Source organism: Salvelinus alpinus, chromosome 32, assembly GCF_045679555.1.
Source record: "Salvelinus alpinus chromosome 32, SLU_Salpinus.1, whole genome shotgun sequence".
NCBI lineage: Eukaryota > Metazoa > Chordata > Actinopteri > Salmoniformes > Salmonidae > Salvelinus > Salvelinus alpinus.
The window spans coordinates 18,123,213-18,143,111 of NC_092117.1; the positions used below are offsets into that span (position 1 = coordinate 18,123,213).

The 19,899-nt window shown below is 42.4% G+C and overlaps 2 protein-coding genes across 8 annotated transcripts in view; one reads left to right on the top strand and one right to left on the bottom strand.

Annotated features, from left to right (window-relative positions):
- The window catches only part of LOC139562210 (cGMP-dependent protein kinase 1-like), a 189,722-nt gene that overhangs the window by 56,633 nt on the left and 113,190 nt on the right, over positions 1 to 19,899 (bottom strand). For both annotated transcript variants that reach the window (XM_071379678.1, XM_071379676.1), the window contains exon 4: positions 11,018 to 11,123. In XM_071379678.1, the coding sequence (XP_071235779.1) occupies positions 11,018 to 11,123 (106 nt within the window). The remainder of the gene's footprint in view (positions 1 to 11,017; positions 11,124 to 19,899) is intronic.
- LOC139562211 (putative nuclease HARBI1) lies at positions 14,969 to 18,757 on the top strand. Of its 6 annotated transcripts, XM_071379684.1 has the most exons (10): positions 14,971 to 15,772; positions 15,860 to 16,036; positions 16,127 to 16,188; positions 16,271 to 16,357; positions 16,445 to 16,486; positions 16,555 to 16,728; positions 16,808 to 16,843; positions 16,942 to 17,496; positions 17,778 to 17,889; positions 17,984 to 18,757. In XM_071379684.1, the coding sequence occupies exons 1-7, from the start codon at positions 15,709 to 15,711 to the stop codon at positions 16,841 to 16,843; spliced, it is 642 nt and encodes a 213-aa protein (XP_071235785.1). In that variant the 5' UTR covers positions 14,971 to 15,708; the 3' UTR covers positions 16,942 to 17,496; positions 17,778 to 17,889; positions 17,984 to 18,757. The 6 variants fall into 6 exon arrangements, with proteins under 6 accessions (XP_071235784.1, XP_071235783.1, XP_071235785.1 ...); XM_071379683.1 differs by having other exon boundaries at positions 14,969 to 15,772; positions 16,555 to 16,843; XM_071379682.1 differs by having other exon boundaries at positions 14,969 to 15,772; positions 16,555 to 17,496.

Here is a 19,899-nt window from a genome sequence, read left to right on the forward strand (position 1 = left end):
CAGAGACAATGAAAGACAGCTGCCTCTGATTGAGAACCAAGGCCAAACACACAGAAATACAACACAAGGACAACATAGAACACCAGACATAGAATGCCCACCCAAACTCACGCCCTGACCAACCAAAACAGAGACATAAAAAGGATCTCTAAGGTCAGGACGTGACACATTGTCTATCCAATATACAGTGTCTATGGGGTCATATTGCACTTCCTACGGCTTCCACTAGATGTCAACAGTCTCTTGAACCTTGTTTCAGGCTTCTACTGTGAAGGGGGAGCGAATAAGAGCTGTTTGAGTCAGGGGTCTGGCAGAATGCCATGAGCTAAGTCAGGCGCACGGCCGTGAGAGTTAGCTGCGTTCCTTTTCATTTCTAAAGACAAAGGAATTGTCCGGTTGAAACATTATTGAAGATTTATGATAAAAACATCCTAAAGATTGATTCTATACATCGTTTGACATGTTTCTACGAACTGTAATATAACTTTTTGACTTTTCTTCTGAACTAAGTGATTGAGCATTTGGATTACTGGGCTAAACGTGCAAACAAAAAGGAGGTATTTGGACATAATTGATGGACTTTATCGAACAAAAACAAACATTTATTGTGGAACTGGGATTCCTGGGAGTGCATTCCGATGAAGATCATCAAAGGTAAGTGAATATTTATAACGCTATTTCTGAGTTTTGTGACACCTCTCCTTCTTTGGAAAATGGCTGTATGTTTTTTTTTTGACTTGGCACTGACCAAACATAATCGCAAGGTGTGCTTTCGCCATAAAATCTTTTTGAAATCTGACACAGCGGTTGCATTAAGGAGAAGTTTATCTTTAATTGTGTGTTTAACACTTGTATCTTTTATCAATGTTTATGATTAGTATTTCTGTAATTTGATGTGGCTCTCTGCACTTTCACCGGATGTTTGTTTGAGACAATGCATTTCTGAACATAACACACCAATTTCAAATGAGGTTTTTGGACATAAAGATTAACTTTATCGAACAAAGCACACATTTATTGTCTAACATGGAGTCCTGGGAGTGCCATCCGGTGAAGATCATCAAAGGTTAGTGATTCATTTTAACGCTATTTCTGAGTTTTGTGACACCTCTCCTTCTTTGGAAAATGGCTGTATGTTTTTCTGCGACTTGGCGCTGACCTAACATAATCGCAAGGTGTGCTTTCGTCGTAAAGCCTTTTTGAAATCAGACACTGTGGCTGGATTAATGAGAAGTTTATCTTTAAAATGGTGTATAATACTTGTATGTTTGAGGAATTTTAATTATGAGATTTCTGTTGTTTTGAATTTGGCGCCCTGCAATTTCACTGGCGTCCCACATATCCCAGAGAAATTTTAACATATGTAGCCTAAGAAACAAGGTTCATGAAATCGAGAACTTGCTAGGAACAGATCATATTCATATACTGACATATATCTCTGAAACTCACTAAGATAATACCTTTGATGATACATTGGTAGCAATACATGGTTTAAACATTTTCAGAAGAGACAGGAATGCCAATGGTGGAGTTGTTGTCGTTTATGTTCAGAGTCATATTCCTGTAAAGCTTAGAGAGGACCTCATGTTGAATGCTGTTGAAGTAATATGGCTACAGGTTCACCTGCCTCACCTAAAGCCCATTCTTGTGGGAAGCTGCTATAGACCACCAAGTGCTAACAGTCAGTATCTGGATAATATGAGTGAAATGCTTGATAATGTATGTGATATCAACAGAGAGGTATACTGTATTTTCTGGGTGACCTAAATATTGATTTAGTTTCATCAAGCTGCCCACTCAAGAAAAAGCTTCAAACTGTAATCAGTGCCTGCCAACTGGTTCAGGTTATCAGTCAACCTACCAGGGTATTTACAATGAAACCATCCACATATTGATCACATCTTTACTAATGCTGCAGAAATCTCTCTAAAGTAGTATCCAAATCCATTGGATGTAGTGATCATAATATAGTAGCCATATCTAGGAAAACCAAAGTTCCAAAAGCTGGGCGTAATATAGTGTATAAGAGGTCATATGAGAAGTTTTGGAGTGATTCCTATTTTGAAGATGTAAAGAATATTTGCTGGTCTGTGGTGTGTAATGAGGAGAAACCAGTCACTGCACTTGACACATTTATGAAAGTCTTTATTCCAGTTATTAATATGCATGCACCCATTAAGAAAATTACTGTAAAAACTGTTAAATCCCAGTGGATTGATAAGGAATTAATTTTTTAAATGGTTGACAGGGATGAGGCAAAAGGAATGGCAAATAAGTCTGGCTGCACAGCCCATTGGCAAATGTACTGTAAATTGAGAAATCATGTGACTAAACTGATCAAGAAGAAGAAACTGTACTATGAAACAAAGATAAATCATATATAGAATGATAGTAAAAAATCTTTGGAGCACCTTAAATTACATTTTGGCCAAAATGGTCAACTTGGCTCCATCATTCATCACAAAACCCACTGATATTGGCAACCACTTTAATATTTTTTTAATTGGCAAGATTAGCATACTTAGGCATGACATGCCAACAACAAATTCTGAACCTACACACCCATGCATAACTGACCAAATTCTGAAAGACAAGAATTGTAATTTTGAATTCTGTAAAGTGAGTGTGGAAGAGGGAAAAAAAAAAATTCTCGTTCAAACAGCCAACCAAATCAGCCTGTTACCAACCCTTAGTAAAATGGTTGGGAAAAAATTGTTTGACCAGACACAATGCTATTTAAACAAATTAACAACAGATTTTCAGCACAATTAAAGGGAAGGGCATTCAACATGTACGCACTTACACAAATGACTGATGATTGGCTGAGAGAAATTGATAATGAAAATATTATGGGAGCTGTTTTGCTTGACTTCATTGCAACTTTTGACATTATCAATCATAATCTGCTGCTGGAAAAACGTATGTGATATGGCTTTACATCCCCTGCTATGATGTGTATCGAGAGTTACCTGTCTAACAGAACACAGAGGGTGTTCTTTAATGGAAGCCTCTCCAACATAATCCAGGTAGAGTCAGGCATTCCCCAGGGCAGCTTTCTAGGCCCCTTAATTTTTTCAAACTTTACTAATGACCTGCCACAGGCTCTGAGTAAAGCCTGTGTGTCTATGTCTGCTGATGTCTCAACACTATACACGTCATCTACCACAGCAAGTGAAATCACTGTAACACTTAACAAAGAGCTGCAGTCAGTTTCAGAATTGGTGGCAAGTAATAAGTTAGTTCTAAATATTTAAAAAACTAAAAGCATTGTATTTGGGACAAATCATTGACTAAACCCTAAATCTCAATCTTGTAATGAAAAATGTATTTGTGAGAAGTATTGACATGTTGAATGCACCGAGCTGTCTGTTTAAACTACTAGCACACAGCTCAGACACCCATGCATACCCCACAAGACATGCTACCAGTATTTTCTTAAAGGTCCCTAAGTCCAGAAAAGACTATGAGCGCACAGTACTGCATAGAGCCATAACTACATGGAACAATATTCCACATCAACTAACTCATGCAAGCAGTAAAATCAGATTTAAAAACGGATAAAAAATAGACCTTATGGAACAGTAGGGACTATGAAGAGGTACAGACACAGACACACGCATACACACACACATGATAACATACACAATATACACACACGTTGTGACGGCCCTGAATTTTTCTGAACCGTCTCAGTGCTTCTCCTTCCAATAGGGCGCTCCCCCTTTAATTCCCAATTAAATAGTGCTTCTCCTTCCAATAGGGCGCTTCCCCTTTAATTCCCAATTAAATAGCCAGCATCAGCTGTGCAAAGGTGGGGTTGTGATGGAGACGTGAATGAGGATGTGGTCAACCCTCAGTTCCTGAAGCTTCGCTATTCCGTTTGTTTTGTTGCCTAATAGCTAGTTTACCCAGGATCGGATCCACTCTTGGCGTCTGTGGACTACACCTCTCTGTTGTTCTTCGTGGCCTTTTCTCCGCTGAAGATCTGTTGGCGGATTGGATTGTCTGACTGACCGACTGACTACAACCTTTCCGTACACGGTATTTCATTTGTTTTGGGGTGATGTTTACTGTGATTTGTAGTTAGTTGTGAGGACGTATTAGTCTTTGATACGCTTTATAGTTGTGTTGTAAAATAAGTGTTATTTTGAGTGTATGATTAATACTGGGTTTACGCTACGGACCAACATGCGTGACTAAGGTCACTTGAGTCCCTGAACTTCTTTACCAGGCTGGACTTTTTTTAATGCCAGAGGTACAGGACATTTCTGGAGGAACCAGAGCTCATTATTTGTTATATTGTTATGTGTATGTGATCATTTATGTTAATACAACCCACGCAAAAGAATACAGTTTTTGAAGTTCTTTCCAATGTTTTAAGGGTTTATGAAAAGTGTATTTCCATCCTGACTTTTACATAAATCCTTTGTATTGGTGTAGACTTGACGGACCAGATGGGACTCATTCCCTCCCAAACCAAAAGGAGAAACCAATGTCTTCTCTGGTAGGCACAACCTACCTGGCACCCCTATAAATAATAACCTCAAGTCAAAACTGTTTTATAAAAAATGGCACCTCAACATTGAGAACTAACCAAAGCAAATCTTTTGTGTGGAATTAAAACAATGGATTCACCCCAAGAAAATGTGCTCATCCATATCCTACCTGTCAATGGGAATACACAGGGCCATTCTGACCACCGAGCTGACAATACAAATCATAATGTGAATGGAAATAATGGAGTTGATTTGGGCCAGAGCCCTGGGAATCTGAATGCTCGGTCTGGACCAAAGGCCACAGGAGGTCTAACCAGTTACTCACTTATTGACATGGATCTGTGTGGAAGTACCGTTACAACGTACAAATAGTTTTTTTGTTGTAGATAAGTGGTGGTAGAGTGGCCTGAGTGCACACACTTAATGTGTAATGTAATGTTTTTAATTGTATATAACTGCTTTCTGGACCCCAGGAAAAGTAGCTGCTGCTTGGCGGAAATATTGTGAAAGACAGAACAGGGGGACAATCAGAGGGACAGACAGCAGAACAGACAGAGAAAGCAGTGAAAGCAGTACAATTCCAATTCACCTCATATATCCTACTTGATGCATATGACACGCTCCTCTCCCTCCATCTTTTGATGAGGACATATTTTATCCCACGCTGTGTGTCCGTGCAACAAAAATCTGCCTTTAATATGATAATAGGCTCCCCTGTCTTCAGCCCCTCTCCTCTGCCAAACCCTATGCTAATGCCAACGTCAGATAGAGAGCAGGAAGAAGGGATAATAATTTTTTCCGGTAGAGTGGGTACTTCCAGATGCGTAACAAACTTGAAGGAGACATTGGGCTCTATTTTAACTAACCAAATGCAATGGTAAATCTTAGCACTGGTGGTAGGGCTATGGATCCTGGGCTGTGTCAGACATATTGTTGCTATTTTCATTGTATGAATTAGGGCTGGGTTTTGATTTAATTTACATTCTTTGGGTTTTTGATGAATTAAGAGGTCTCACGAGTCAAACCCTTTATGAAAGGTTTGACTAACTGTTGAATGCATTAGTCAGGACCCAAAAACAGCCTTCATTGAGAGGAGGGGAAGCTATGCATAATAATCCAAGATGGCGTAGCAGTCAGACGTCTTTGTTCTGTTGTGTCCCTTGTATATATCTTTTTACATATTTTTCTTCGCATATCTTTTAAAAATATTTTCCTAAACCTCAACTTCTAAATACTCCCCTGCAATCCGCCTCACAAAATATGTGGCGTGGATCTGCTTTTTTCTGAAGTATTTCTATTTACTTCGGATCTGGAATCCCTCAACTGAAGCTAGCCAGCTAACTACCTACTAGCTATCAGTTAGCAAACCATTGCTAGCGGTCATCAGCTAACCTTTAGCTCGGAAAGCTCTCGCCAGTTCGAACAACGTGACTCAAACCAGAGCATAACAGACCTATTTCTCTCCATGTCCCCGGATTCCTACCGCAAACTCTGAACATTTTCATCTGGATCTTCGCAACTAGCTAACCGCAATCCCGGGTGACCACTCCTGGCTAGCGTTTCCATCCCGGAGCATGCACCAACTGGCCTGAAGCTAGCCCGGCCAGGGCTCCTGTGCTACCACCGAAGCCCACTCCTGGGCTACAATATCCGGACCCCTTCTACTGCCGGTACGGGGCACGGAACCCCGCCGATCCTCTACGACTGGAATACCGACATAATCTGCCTGAGGACTCCAACAGGCACCTCAGGCGCGACGCCCGCTGAAGGCCCATTCTGCTAACCTGCTAGCTACCTAGAGCTACCTGGAACCCTACTAATTCCACGACTGGTCTATCGACATCACTGCACGAAAAGGCAAAAACAGACTTACCCCCATCGCGACGTCCCCCAAAGGCTAACTTGCTAGCCCCGGTCTGCTAACTGCTAGCTTGCCTGCCCCGGTTTGCTAACTGCTAGCTTGCCTGCCCCGGTCTGCTAACTGCTAGCCCCTGCTAACTGCTTGCTTGCTAACCCGGTCTGCTAACTGCTAGCTTGCCAGCCCCGGTCTGCTAACTGCTAGCTTGTTTAACCCCGGCCTACTAACTGTTAGCTTGTTAGCATCGGCCTGCTAACTGTCTGAATCGCCGTGTCCCCAGTCAGCCCAACCACTCACTGGACCCATATGTTCACTTGGCTACGCATGGCTCTCTCTAATATCAATATGCCTTGTCCATTACTTCCCTGGTTAGTGATTACTGTCTTATTTCACTGTAGAGCCTCTAGCCCTGCTCAATATGCCTTAACCAACCATGTTGTTCCACCTCCTACATATGCGATGACATCACCTGGTTTAAACGTCTCTAGAGACTATATCTCTCTCATTACTCAATGCCTAGGTTTACCTACAATGTACTCACATCCTACCTTACCTTTGTCTGTACACTATGCCTTGAATCTATGCTATCGAGCCCAGAAACCTGCTCCTTTTACTCTATGTTCGGAACGTGCTAGACGGACAGTTCGTATAGCATTTAGCCGTACCCATATCCTACTTTTCCTCTGGTGATGTCTAGGTTAATCCAGATCCTGCAGTGCCTAGCCCCACTCCCACTCCCCAGGTGCTCTCATTTGTTGACTAATGTAACCATAAAAGCCTTGGTTTCATGCATGTTAACATTAGAAGCCTACTCACTGCTTTAGCACACTCTGCCAACCCGGATGTCTTAGCCGTGTCTGAATCCTGGCTTAGGAAAACCACCAAAAACCCTGAGATCTCCATCACTAACTATAACATTTTCCGCCAAGATAGAACTTCCAAAGGGGACGGTGTTGCAATCTACTGCAATGATAGCCTGCAGAGTTCTGTATTACTATCCAAGTCTGTACCCAAACAATTCGAGCTTCTACTTCTAAAAATTCACATTTCCAGAAACAAGTCTCTCACTGTTGCCTCTTGCTATAAACCTCCCTCTGCCCCCAGCTGTGCCCTCGATACCATATGTGAATTAATTGCCCCCCATCTATCTTCTGAGCTTGTGCTACTAGGTGACCTAAACTGGGACATGCTTAACACCCCGGCCATCCTACAATCTAAGCTTGATGCCCTCAATCTCACACAAATTATCAATGAACCTAGAAGGTACAACTCCAAATCCGTAAACACGGGCACCCTCATAGATGTCATCCTAACTAACTCGCCCTCCAAATACACTTCTGCTGTTTTCAATCAAGATCTCAGCGATCACTGCCTCATTGCCTGTATCCGTAATGGGTCTGCGACCAAACGACCACCCCTCATCACTGTCAAACGCTCCCTAAAACACTTCTGCGAGCAGGCCTTTCTAATCGACCTGGCCGGGGTATCCTGGAATGACATTGACCTCATCCCGTCAGTAGATGATGCCTGGCTATTCTTTAAAAGTGCCTTCCTCACCATCTTAAATATGCATGCCCCATTCAAAAAAATTTAGAACTAGGAATAGATATAGTCCTTGGTTCACTCAGGACCTGTCTGCCCTTGACCAGCACAAAAACATTCTGTGGCGTTCTGCATTAGCATCGAATAGCCCCCGTGATATGCAACTTTTCAGGGAAGTTAGGAACAAATATACACAGTTAGTTAGGAAAGCTAAGGCTAGCTTTTTCAAACAGAAATTTGCATCCTGTAGTACTAACTCAAAAAAGTTCTGGGGCACTGTAAAGTCCATGGAGAATAAGAGCACCTCCTCCCAGCTTCCCACTGCTCTGAGGCTAGGAAACACTGTCACCACCGATAAATCCAGTATAATTGAGAATTTCAATAAGCATTTCTCTACGGCTGGCCATGCTTTCTACCTGGCTACCCAACTGCCCGGCACCCTCCACAGCAACCCGCAAAAGCCCCCACCATTTCTCCTTCACCCAAATCCAGATAGCTGATGTTCTGAAAGAGCTGCAAAATCTGGACCCCTACAAATCAGCTGGGCTAGACAATCTGGACCCTCTCTTTCTAAAATTATCTGCTGAAATTGTTGCAACCCCTATTACTAGCCTGTTCAACCTCTCTTTCGTATCGTCTGAGATTCCCAAAGATTGGAAAGCTGCCGCGGTCATCCCCCTCTTCAAAGGGGGTGACACTCTAGACCCAAACTGCTACAGACCTATATCTATCCTACCCTGTCTTTTCTAAGGTCTTCGAAAGCCAAGTTAACAAACAGATTACCGACCATTTCGAATCCCACCGTACCTTCTCCGCTCTGCAATCTGGTTTCAGAGCTGGTCATGGGTGCACCTCAGCCAAGCTCAAGATCCTAAACGACATCATAACCGCCATCGATAAGAGACATTACTGCGCAGCCGTATTCATCAACCTGGCCAAGGCATTGGCAGACTCGACAGCCTTGGTTTCTCAAATGACAGCCTCACCTGGTTCACCAACTACTTCTCAGATAGAGTTCAGTGTGTCAAATCGGAGGGCCTGTTGTCCGGACCTTTGGCAGTCTCTATGGGGGTGACACAGGGTTCAATCCTCGGGCCGACTTTCTTCTCTGTATACATCAATGATGTTGCTCTTGCTGCTGGTGATTCTCTGATACGCCTCTATGCAGACGACACCATTCTGTATACTTCTGGCCCCTCTGGACACTTAACTTACCTCCAGACGAGCTTCAATGCCATACAACTCTCCTTCCGTGGCCTCCAACTGCTCTTAAACGCAAGTAAAACTAAATGTATGCTATTCAATCGATCACTGCCCGCACCTGCTCGCCCGTCCAGCATCACTACTCTGGACGGCTCTGACTTAGAATACATGGACAACTACAAATACCTAGGTGTCTGGTTAGACTGTAAACTCTCCTTCCAGACTCACATTAAGCATCTCCAATCCAAAATAAAATCTAGAATCAGCTTCCTATATCACAACAAAGCATCCTTCAATCATGCTGCCAAACATACCCTCGTAAAACTGACCATCCTACCAATCTTCGACTTCGGTGATGTCATTTATAAAATAGCCTCCAACACTCTACTCAACAAACTGGATGCAGTCTATCACAGTGCCATCCGTTTTGTCACCAAAGCCCCATACACTACCCACCATTGCGACCTGTACGCTCTAGTTGGTTGGCCCTCGCTTCATACTCGTCGCCAAACCCACTGGCTAAAGGTTATCTACAAGTCTCTGCTCGGTAAAGCCCCGCCTTATCTCAGCTCACTGGTCACCATAGCAGCACCCACTCGCAGCACGCGCTCCAGCAGGTATCTCACTGGTCACCCCCAAAGCCAATTCCTCCTTTGGTCGTCTTTCCTTCCAGTTCTCTGCTGCCAATGACTGGAACGAACTGCAAAAATCTCTGAAGCTGGAAACACTTATCTCCCTCACTAGCTTTAAGCACCAGCTGTCAGAGCAGCTCATAGATTACTGCACCTGTACATAGCCCATCTATAATTTAGCCCAAACAACTACCTCTTCCCCTACTGTATTTATTTATTTTGCTCCTTTTCACCCCAGTATTTCTATTTCTACTTTGCACATTTTTCCACTGCAAATCTACCATTCCAGTGTTTTACTTGCTATATTGTATTTACCTCGCCACCATGGCCTTTTTTTGCCTTTACCTCCCTTATCTCACCTCATTTGCTCACATTGTATATAGACTTATCTTTCTACTGTATTATTGACTGTATGTTTTGTTTATTCCATGTGTAACTCTGTTGTGTGTCAAATTGCTATGCTTTTATCTTGGCCAGGTCGCAGTTGCAAATGATAACTTGTTCTCAACTAGCCTACCTGGTTAAATTAAGGTGAAATAAAAAAAATGCTTGGTTTTTAATCAAATTAAATGAAATGTGAACAAATTCGTTTTTATGTTTCTAAATACAAGGTTTACGGGAACAAAAAGAAAATGTATCTTGTTCCATGTGCATGTGGTCGTCATGGCTAGATAGGCTGCACTTCCACTGTCAAAATCCATACCATAACCAACCAAGTTACTGCTAACACCAGCTTTTGGTTGGTCTAAAATATCCCCACCAGTGCTGCCTGAAATTGGTACTTTGGCGTACGTTTTTAAGGACACACCTCAGATACTGCCACCCCTCCCACCTCAGCGCAAGCGAACTCATATAAGGCAGACAGGTCAATTAACAAACCTGGCGCTAGGGTTTGAAAACAGAAGGGCGCCGGCTCTAACAGGTCAAAATTGCAAACAAGCGTGTGTTTGACAATTGCACTGGTTAACTATCATTATGTAACTGAATACGAATTGGGAAATGTGACTTCAATGGTAAATCACTTCAATATCGCCAATCCTAGGTCTTATGAGTCTGGTATATTGATAAATAATTAAATGTTAAAATGTAATCAAATCCAATGTTATTCATCACATGCACTGAATACAACTGGTGTAGACTTTACATTGAAATGCTTGCTTACAAACCTTTCCCAATGATGCAGAGTTTAAAAATAATAATATAAAATAGTAACTAACAAAAGAGGAATAAAATACATAAGAATGTAGCTATATACAGGGAATATATATAGTATTTCTGTTCCTCACCTTTTTAAAAACTCCATGTATTCGGTGTGTTTGATCAGGCCCGTCCTCATCATGATAGTCTGAAAGCATTGTCGGTCGATGGCCCATAACTTCACATTGGTGAGAGCTGGAGAGGGAGAAAATGGAGAAGAAAGGAGTGATCAGAATAGTCAGGGAGAAACATGGATACCAGGTCATTTTCACAATATAATGAGTCATCATTATATCATCATTAACCAGGTATCTACTTGGACAACATGAGTGCACTTTTGAGAGCGATGAGGAGAGAAAGAACTTAAACCAGCCCAGGCTATCCCATAAGAACCCACAGCAGAAAGGCTATTAGAATAGCTTCCATCACTGATGAATGGATTCATTTGGCTGACTCTGTCTGTGCATGTTTATCTGTTTGTTCCTTTGTCTGTTTGTTCTGATCCTGACCTGTCTACTTGGATGTCTGTGTCACTGTAACACTGACTCCTCCTCTTCTAATCAGAACACACAGAAACACCAATTAATCGAGAAACAGACACTTAAGGGTAGGCAAGATAACACACACCCACATACTTCCAAGGAGCAACAGTTGAGCGCAGTGTGTTCTGTGTAATCAAACACTGCCAGACCACAGGAGAGATTCTCTCATTAGACGGTCAGGCTCTTTTTAGTCCCAGTTAGTTTCAGCCTGTGAAGAAAACTGATCTGTCTGCAGTCCTTGTACCAACTAATGAGGAAGGAGACAGCAACAAACACTATGCATACTTCTTTAAGCACTAAATAACTAAAACAGAGTCTTGGGTCACATTCCAAAAACCTACTTCTCTTGGGCCTAGATAACTCACAAAGACGGAGCTGAAACACTGGTTAAATGGACGCAATATGGCAGATGGAAATTTCACAGCCTAGCAGAAGTCTTAGTGAAGCCACAGTATCACCCTTTTGTTGTCAGCTTTCCAGTACTATCAGGCTGCATGAAATCAAGGGATCCAACCTATGATTACTAGAACAAACCGCCATTCCAGACCTCTAAAACCCAAGCCTCAGAGAAAAGGGCTAGAAAATATTTTGGAGTAACATTCCTGTTATGCGCTAAAGCAACAGCTGTTAAGAGGAGAGACGTAGTTGTGTAAACACAGAGCAAACAGAGTGCTACGGCGGTGAGTGGGCAATTCACAGGGCATGGGGAAATCAGATATTGAGAGGCCAGGAGCGCATTGCAGTGAGGGTAAGTGGGTTATTTGGAGACTTGACTAAATTGCAGTGAGACTTAGGGAGTTAGTTAGCCTGCAATGTGTGTAGATGAATGTCTTAATGCTTGTGGGCCGTTCAGCCATTAGCTCGACAGCGTACTAAAGCCACTCCAGGCCCTGGGTTGATAACAGGCAGGGATGGAGGTGGAATGTGAAGGGTCTTGGGAGTCTGGTAGTGAGGGAATTATGTTGAAGCAGACTGAGAATACATGCATGATGCATACTGCATATAACGTACTATGTGTGTTGATCTCTAAGCACACGCACCAACGCACACACAGGCACGCACCCTTGGGAGCTCATTCCTTAAAGAGATTGGAACAACACTATTGCAACCACAAAAAAGGTGTGCGATCAAGTCTGCTATGAAGGCCCATCAGGATTTATGTTCCCCACAGCATACAAAGTGTGATCTTTCAGCCAGTCTCCTCTTCCTCTACCTTGTCCTTGACAGGCCCATACATATTTCATTTTTTTAACTTTCACCCCCTTTTCGTGGTCCAATTGGTAGTTAAAGTCTTGTCTCATCGCTGCAACTCCTCAACGGACTCGGGAGAGGTGAAGGTCGAGAGCCATGCGCCCTCCGAAACACGACCCTGCCAAGCTGCACTGCTTCTTGACACACTGCTTGCTTAACCCGGAAGCCAGCCACACGAATGTGTCAGAGGAAACACCGTCCAACTGACGATCAAAGTCAGCTTGCAGGTGCCCGGCACAACCACAAGGAGTCGCTAGAGCACGATGAGACAAAATCCCAGCTGGCCAAACCCTCCCATAACCCAGACAACGCTGGGCCAATTGTGTGCCGCCTCGTGGGTCTCCGTGGCCCATACACCCCCCCCCCCCCCCACACACTTTCCCTATCTTAAAAAGGCAGTAGCTTTGCCCTGATAGTTTGTAGTTTCCCCTCCCCCTTAATCTGTCCCACTAGCTCTTGGGAAGTTTCCTGTTATCATGCTAGCAAGTAAAAGTGCAGTGACGCCACCATCACTCAGAAGCACCTGTTCATAGGACATCTGTTCTGATTCATATTAGGCATCGTCCAAATTAAAGAGTATTGTAAGGTCAATGTTTCCCTTAACATTATTTGGCTCTGTCCCTCTTTTTAGTTTCACTTGGACTGTTTCCCATACAAATGTGATCGATTGAGCTGTTGATTGGGATTTTCACAAAGCCTGTGTGTAATCAAGGATGTGTGTAATCAAGGATCAGTTGATTTGCCTTGTCACCCTCAGGGAGAGAACAGCTTTGTTTAAGCCCTTATACAGCAACTGAGGCCAGAGCTCTGTGTCAGTGGCTGGAGAGAAAACATCACAGAGCAAAGGAGAAAGGATTGAACAGAATTACTTTGTCCAAAGTCACCAGAATAAAAAGTAAATAAATATCTTTACTTCTGGATGTAAGTCGCACCATTTAAATACAAGTGGGGTGACTGCCAAAATGATTTGTAATAGAATTCAATACAATAGAATAATGTCAGTGTAACTTTGTTTTTTTTAAAGAAAGCAGCAAATAATTATACGTTTTAATTTGTGTACTGATATTGTTCAAAGTTTTAAAAAAGAAGCACCCAAATGTTAAATCATCACACCATTGTACTCTCATGGTGAATGTTCTCTATGAAGTTGAAAATGACTCCAGTATCTTTGAAACACAGTCCCTCTCTGGTCCCGGATGGCTCTGATACACAGTGCTGCTGCAGTTGCTTTGTCAAGCTGCATGGCACCAGGATTATAATGAGCTGTGACACCCCCTCATATCAGTTTCACAAGAACAAAGACAACCAGGAGAAAATACACATAAATAAGCAACTTTGTGAATATTCTTACACAGTTCAAGTGACATAATCCTGACTGTCCAATGGAGGGAGAACAATACAATAGCAGAGAGAAGAGACACACAGCATACATACAACTGCATCTCCTATTATAATGGAGTATAGACTGACTGTATTTCTCTCGCTATCTTTCTCTGATTTTGCCCCTCTAACCCCCCCCCCCCCTCTGTCTCTCTATCAACACCCCCTCTCTTTCTATGTATCTCTCTCCCTTCTCTCTCTGTAGCCCCATTCCCCTCATCATACTCAATAATTATATCACTGTGGCTTGGAAAGGCAAATGTGTTGGAATACTGAAGGAATATTAATTAACATGCATCTTTATCCGAACCTTCGGAGCGGTGGTTATTAGGGTATTAGCTACTCTGAGAATTATCATAAGTCCCTCTCTGTAATTAACCTGATGATAGTTAGGCAGCTCTGAGAGGACAGGGGGCTTGTCTGTCTCAACTGCTGCTGCTGTTGGGCACAAAATCTGGTCTGAACATTCACAATGAGAAGTGGCATGCTGTCATACTATTGTGGTGTACGACATTGAAGAGCTTTCAAACAGGCTTCAAACACATACCTGCAGTGTCGTTCTGTGTTACTGTTATACATGTTAATCCTCTTCATTCACTCTTTCTTTGTGGCTCACACCGCATATCACCATCTTTCACTATTGTCCTCTCTTGTCCCTCTCTCTCAATTCAATTTACATTTTTAAGGCGCTTTATTGGCATGGGAAGCATATGTTTACATTGCCAAAGCAAGTGAAATAGATAATAAACAAAAGTGAAATAAACAGTAAAAGTAAACATTACGCTCACAAAAGAATAAATTCATTTCAAATGTCATTATGTCTGTATACAGTGTTGTAATGATGTGAAAATTGTTAAAGTACAAAAGGGAAAATAAATAAAGGTTGTATTTACAATGGTGTTTGTTCTTCACTGGTTGCCCTTGTGACAACAGGGGCCTGTTGCACAAAAGTAGAATTAAGACATCCGGGATAAATGACTCAGCTGAGCTCAATGAAGCCAAAACATGTGCGTCCAGGCTTAATTGGTTGCACAAAGACCAAGCCAGGATGAGCAGACACGGATTCATTAAGCCAGGTGAAACCAATCCTGGATAGGTGCGCGCTCACGGCTCACTCAAATAGACCCCGCCACAGATCACAGATTAACTGATTTACCATGGCAACTAGAGCCGCGTACTTTTCCCCGTCGGAAGCACAAATCCTCATGGAGGCATACGAGGAGGTAAAAGATATAATTAAGAAGAAAGGCAACACCGCCACAGTGATAAAGCAAAGAGAAAAAGCGTGGCAAAGTATTGCAGACCGCCTGAATGCGTAAGTAGTGCACAATTACACACTCACCGCTCCGCTGAAACATCACAATTACAATTCAAATATTTAATTCACATCTCCAAAAATGCAGTTGTACTGTAATTATGAAACGGTTAAATTTTTAATTGAAATGCACTGCAGATATGAGTGAAATTGTGTAAAGTAACTCCATCACACTGTATAAAGCTATGATAAATGTTTTGATATTTTTACTGAAAACAAGACAAAAATACCAAGTAATTTTTTGCAGTGTGACTCCATTAAATGTGTGTGTGTGTGTGTGTGTAGATTAAACATGAACGGGCCAAAACGGACATGGCAGCAGGTCAAAATCAAATACAAGAACATTCTGCAGAATGGTATGGTCCCTGACTAATATTTAACAAAGCACAAGCATATATTGTACCCAGAAGGTGCCTGCTCACACATTGTCTGTACTGTTTTAGCAGTGAAAAAGAATACCCACAGACAAGGCACGGGTGGTGGGTCACCAAAGGCTGACCTTACCCCAGCAGAGGACATGGCCTTGGAGCTAAATAAAGGCAGGCCCGTCTTAGAGGGGATCCCTGGGGGGAAAGAGACGAGCATAGGTTCCTCCCAAGATGCCACCCGCTTCATTCAAGGTATGTCCTTCCATCTCTACATGGGATACAACCACATTCATATTGAATCAATTTGGACTGTCTGACTTTGGTTTACCTATTGCCTTGCAGTGTCTGGCAGCACTGTGTTCCTGTTAGAGCCACCAGCACAAGCACCAGACGATGCTGATCCAGTGAGTACTCCATCAAAGGCATACTGTAGGCCTGGCATGTCTTGTCTACTAGCTTCAATATGAATCCGATTAAATGTGATAGGGTGAAGGCCCCAGTGCAGCAGCAACAGCACATGATGGAGACGATGATGAGGAGGAGACCATCTCTCTGGATTCCAGAAGGCATGAGGTATCATGTTAAGACTGTGAAAGTACTATTTACTCTACAATGGTGAGGAGTCCTCATCAAAATCAAAAAATCTAATTTCTTTTACAGGACCCAGATGCTATACAGTGGGAAAACCAGCCTGGCAACATAGTGCGTATTAATAAAAGGACACCACATCCTGCCAAATTCCAGCTGCGCTAATTGTATTGTGTTCACAGAGCTCACAAGCTATCAGAAAGTTGTATGGCAACCACCTCCGGCGCCAAATAGAACTGGCAGACATAGACATTCAGTACAAGAAGAAAAAGATGGAAAATCTTGCACTGGAGTCCGAAATAAAAAAGAGGACAATTAGGAAACTGGACCTTGAAATAAAAAAACTTGAGAGGGAGGTGAGATATGCCTTCAATGTACACTGTATGCTAACTGTAACACAAATGTATTAATCATTATTTTTCTTTCCTCCCCCAGCTCCAAGAAGATGACACAGCTCAAAATAAAAATTAGGTATATTCTCGTAAAGTCAAGTGAGCCATGACATATGAGCTCTTATTGTGAGCACACAGGACGGTGGCATCTTTCTAAGTTTTTTTTTATTTTCCCAGCAATCAGTACAACCAAGTCATCGTTATAAGGCATCGCCCTCTTTTGCCCACCCCCCCAGCACCAGGTGTGGCCACTAGCCTATATGAAGGCCCAAAATTGTGTGTTCCTTTCTGCTCTGACAATGGCATGCCCATTCGTGCGAGATGTGGTGGATGAAGAAGCACTTGTGCTGAGGAGAGCCTTCAGGCGAGAAAGGGTCTTCAGGGACCGGTTGGACCCACTGGCCTTCCCTGATGACCATCTATATGAAAGATACAGGTTTTCTGCAGATGGCATCAGGTATCTATGCAGACTACTGGGTCCCAGGATTAAGCACCGCACTGCACGGAGCCATGCACTGAGTGTGGAGCAAATGGTTTGTGTGGCCTTGCGCTTTTTTGCTAGTGGAGCCTTCCTGTACTCAGTGGGGGATGCAGAACAGCTGAACAAGGCCACAATTTGCCGCACAATAAGGAGTGTGTGTCTGGCTATCAAAGCATTAGCAGATGTCTTCATCTCCTTCCCTGGCCACAGAAGACTCTGTGACATCAAAGAGGAGTTCTATAGGATTGCAGGTAAGAGGATCTACAAATTACAGGACAACTGTTAACACATAGTAGGATACTCATTACTTTGTGTGACAGGTTTCCCCAATGTCATTGGTGCAGTGGACTGCACACACATAAGGATAAAAGCCCCCTCAGGTGCCCATGAGGCCGATTTTGTGAATAGGAAATCCTTTCACAGCATTAATGTTCAGGTGAACATAACTTTTTGATATTGTCCATTGACGAACACTCTGCATTGCCAGTGATGTGCATTGATTGGTGTAATATTCCTCATCTTATGATTTCAGATGGTCTGCAATGCTGACTGTGTGATCAGCAATGTTGTGGCAAAATGGCCTGGCTCAGTCCATGACTCCAGAATCTTTCGGGCCTCTGAAATCTATCAGTGCCTATCACAAGGTAAGCCACACAACCCCTATTTATAACCATCATGGCTGTGTCAAGAATATCACTGTGTTTATGAGGTAGTAATGATGAGATTTTGTGTTGACAGGTGAATTCTCTGGTGTGTTGCTGGGAGACAGGGGGTATGGCTGCCAGCCTTTTCTCCTGACACCTTTCACAGACCCCCAGGAAGCACAGCAGGCCTACAACCATGCCCATGCCAGGACCAGGGCCAGAGTTGAAATGACCTTTGGCCTCCTGAAGGCACGCTTTCACTGCCTTCACAAATTAAGGGTCAGCCCTGTTAGGGCATGTGATATTACTGTGGCTTGTGCTGTCCTCCACAATGTGGCCTGCCTGAGGAAGGAGAGGGCCCCCAGAGTGCCACCAGCCATGGACTGGGACAATCCGGCAATCTTCCCTGATGACGACAGTGGTCGGCTGCTGAGGGACCAATATGTGTTGAATTATTTTAGTTAGTATGTGTGCTTTCAATTTTGGTTAAATATGTCCTGCGGTGGCAGAGGAATTTGGGTTTTTTTGGGTTCTTTTTTATGACGAATTTGGCCTCTTATGATGTTTGTGCGGTATACTGTGTGTAATACAAGGCTGCAGGGAGGCTACTGCATCCATTCATTTGTCTGTTCAGTTGATGTGTATGGATTTGTCCTGCATTTATTTTAGTGTGCAGACATGCAGGGTGTGTTATATACAGACCTTTGAATGTGTATGTATCATTTTGTATAATATGCTTGGACTCTGTGCTTTCCATCTTGTAGAGTCACTGTGACTTCAGTTTCGAAAGGAGCTGATGGTTTACCTGCTTTGTTTTGTCCTTATTCAATAAAGGAACATAATGTTACACATTGTGTTTTTATATTCATATGGAATGTGTATTTGTTTATATGACAGAGTACTAGGGCCACACTGAAGAAAAAGGATAAAGTCATAAATTTATGAGGCTGGTTCTTTCTGCAGAAAAGCTACATATTGTTTTTACAGTTTTGATACTTATGACAATGTGATACTTAATATTCTGGCACATCAGCATGTCTTTGTTTATGAAACCATACTGAAGTACAATTTCACGAAATGCCCCACATCTGTCATTTTAACAACTGTCCTCCTTTAAAACAACTGGTTACAATATTATGACTTGTGTTTTTTTCCCCTCTGTGGCCCTAATATTCTATCATTTTATATATAGCCTTATAGTCTATGGGAAACTGTAAATTATCTAATGATAGCAACATCATCTAAAAATCATTTTTTATCCAAAATCATTGAAATTAATGATCACAAACGTTTAAATAATAACAGTGGGTCTAGTTATATGTGATAACAATGTATAGTGAGCAGTGAAATAACTATTGGTTTCCATTTGTGGTGACTGCTGACTGACATTAGGGATGAGATTAAATAGATCCTGGAATTTAGCCTGGTCTGGAGCAGGCTAGCTCCACAGAATAAATCTCCATGGTAATTTATACCATAACATATCCTCCTGCCCCCTATCCATCTTTAGTGCAACCGGATTACGGATCAATTGAGCCAGGATCACCAAGATATCCTGGCTTAATCCCTTATCCTAGTTTTGTGCAACAGGCCCCAGGTCACAAATCTTGCTGTTGTGATTGCACACTGGTATTTCACCCAATAGATATGGGAGTTTATCAAAATTGGATTTGTTTTCGAATTCTTTGTATGTCTGTAATCTGAGGGAAATATGTGTCTGTAATATGTCATACATTTGACAGGAGGTTAGGAAGTGCAGCTCAATTTCCATCCTCATTTTGTGGGCAGTGTGCACATGTCTGTCTTCTCTTGAGAACCAGGTCTTCCTTTGGTGGCCTTTCTCAATATTAAGGCTATGCTCACTGAGTCTGTACATAGTCAAAGATTTCTTTAATTTTGGGTCAGTCATTCTGCCACTGTGTACTCTCTGTTTAAGGCCAAATAGCATTCTAGTTTTCTCAGTTTTTTGTAAATTCTTTCCAACATTTGAAGTAAATCTCCTTTATTTTT

Bases quoted from the DNA above. Each gene is read 5' to 3' on its own strand.
- LOC139562211 (XM_071379680.1), top strand. From the start codon at position 17,025: ATGAAGGCCCAAAATTGTGTGTTCCTTTCTGCTCTGACAATGGCATGC. The intron at 17,497-17,565 runs GTAAGAGGATCT...TTTGTGTGACAG, and splicing joins GGAGTTCTATAGGATTGCAG to GTTTCCCCAATGTCATTGGT. The intron at 17,682-17,777 runs GTGAACATAACT...TTATGATTTCAG, and splicing joins TTCACAGCATTAATGTTCAG to ATGGTCTGCAATGCTGACTG.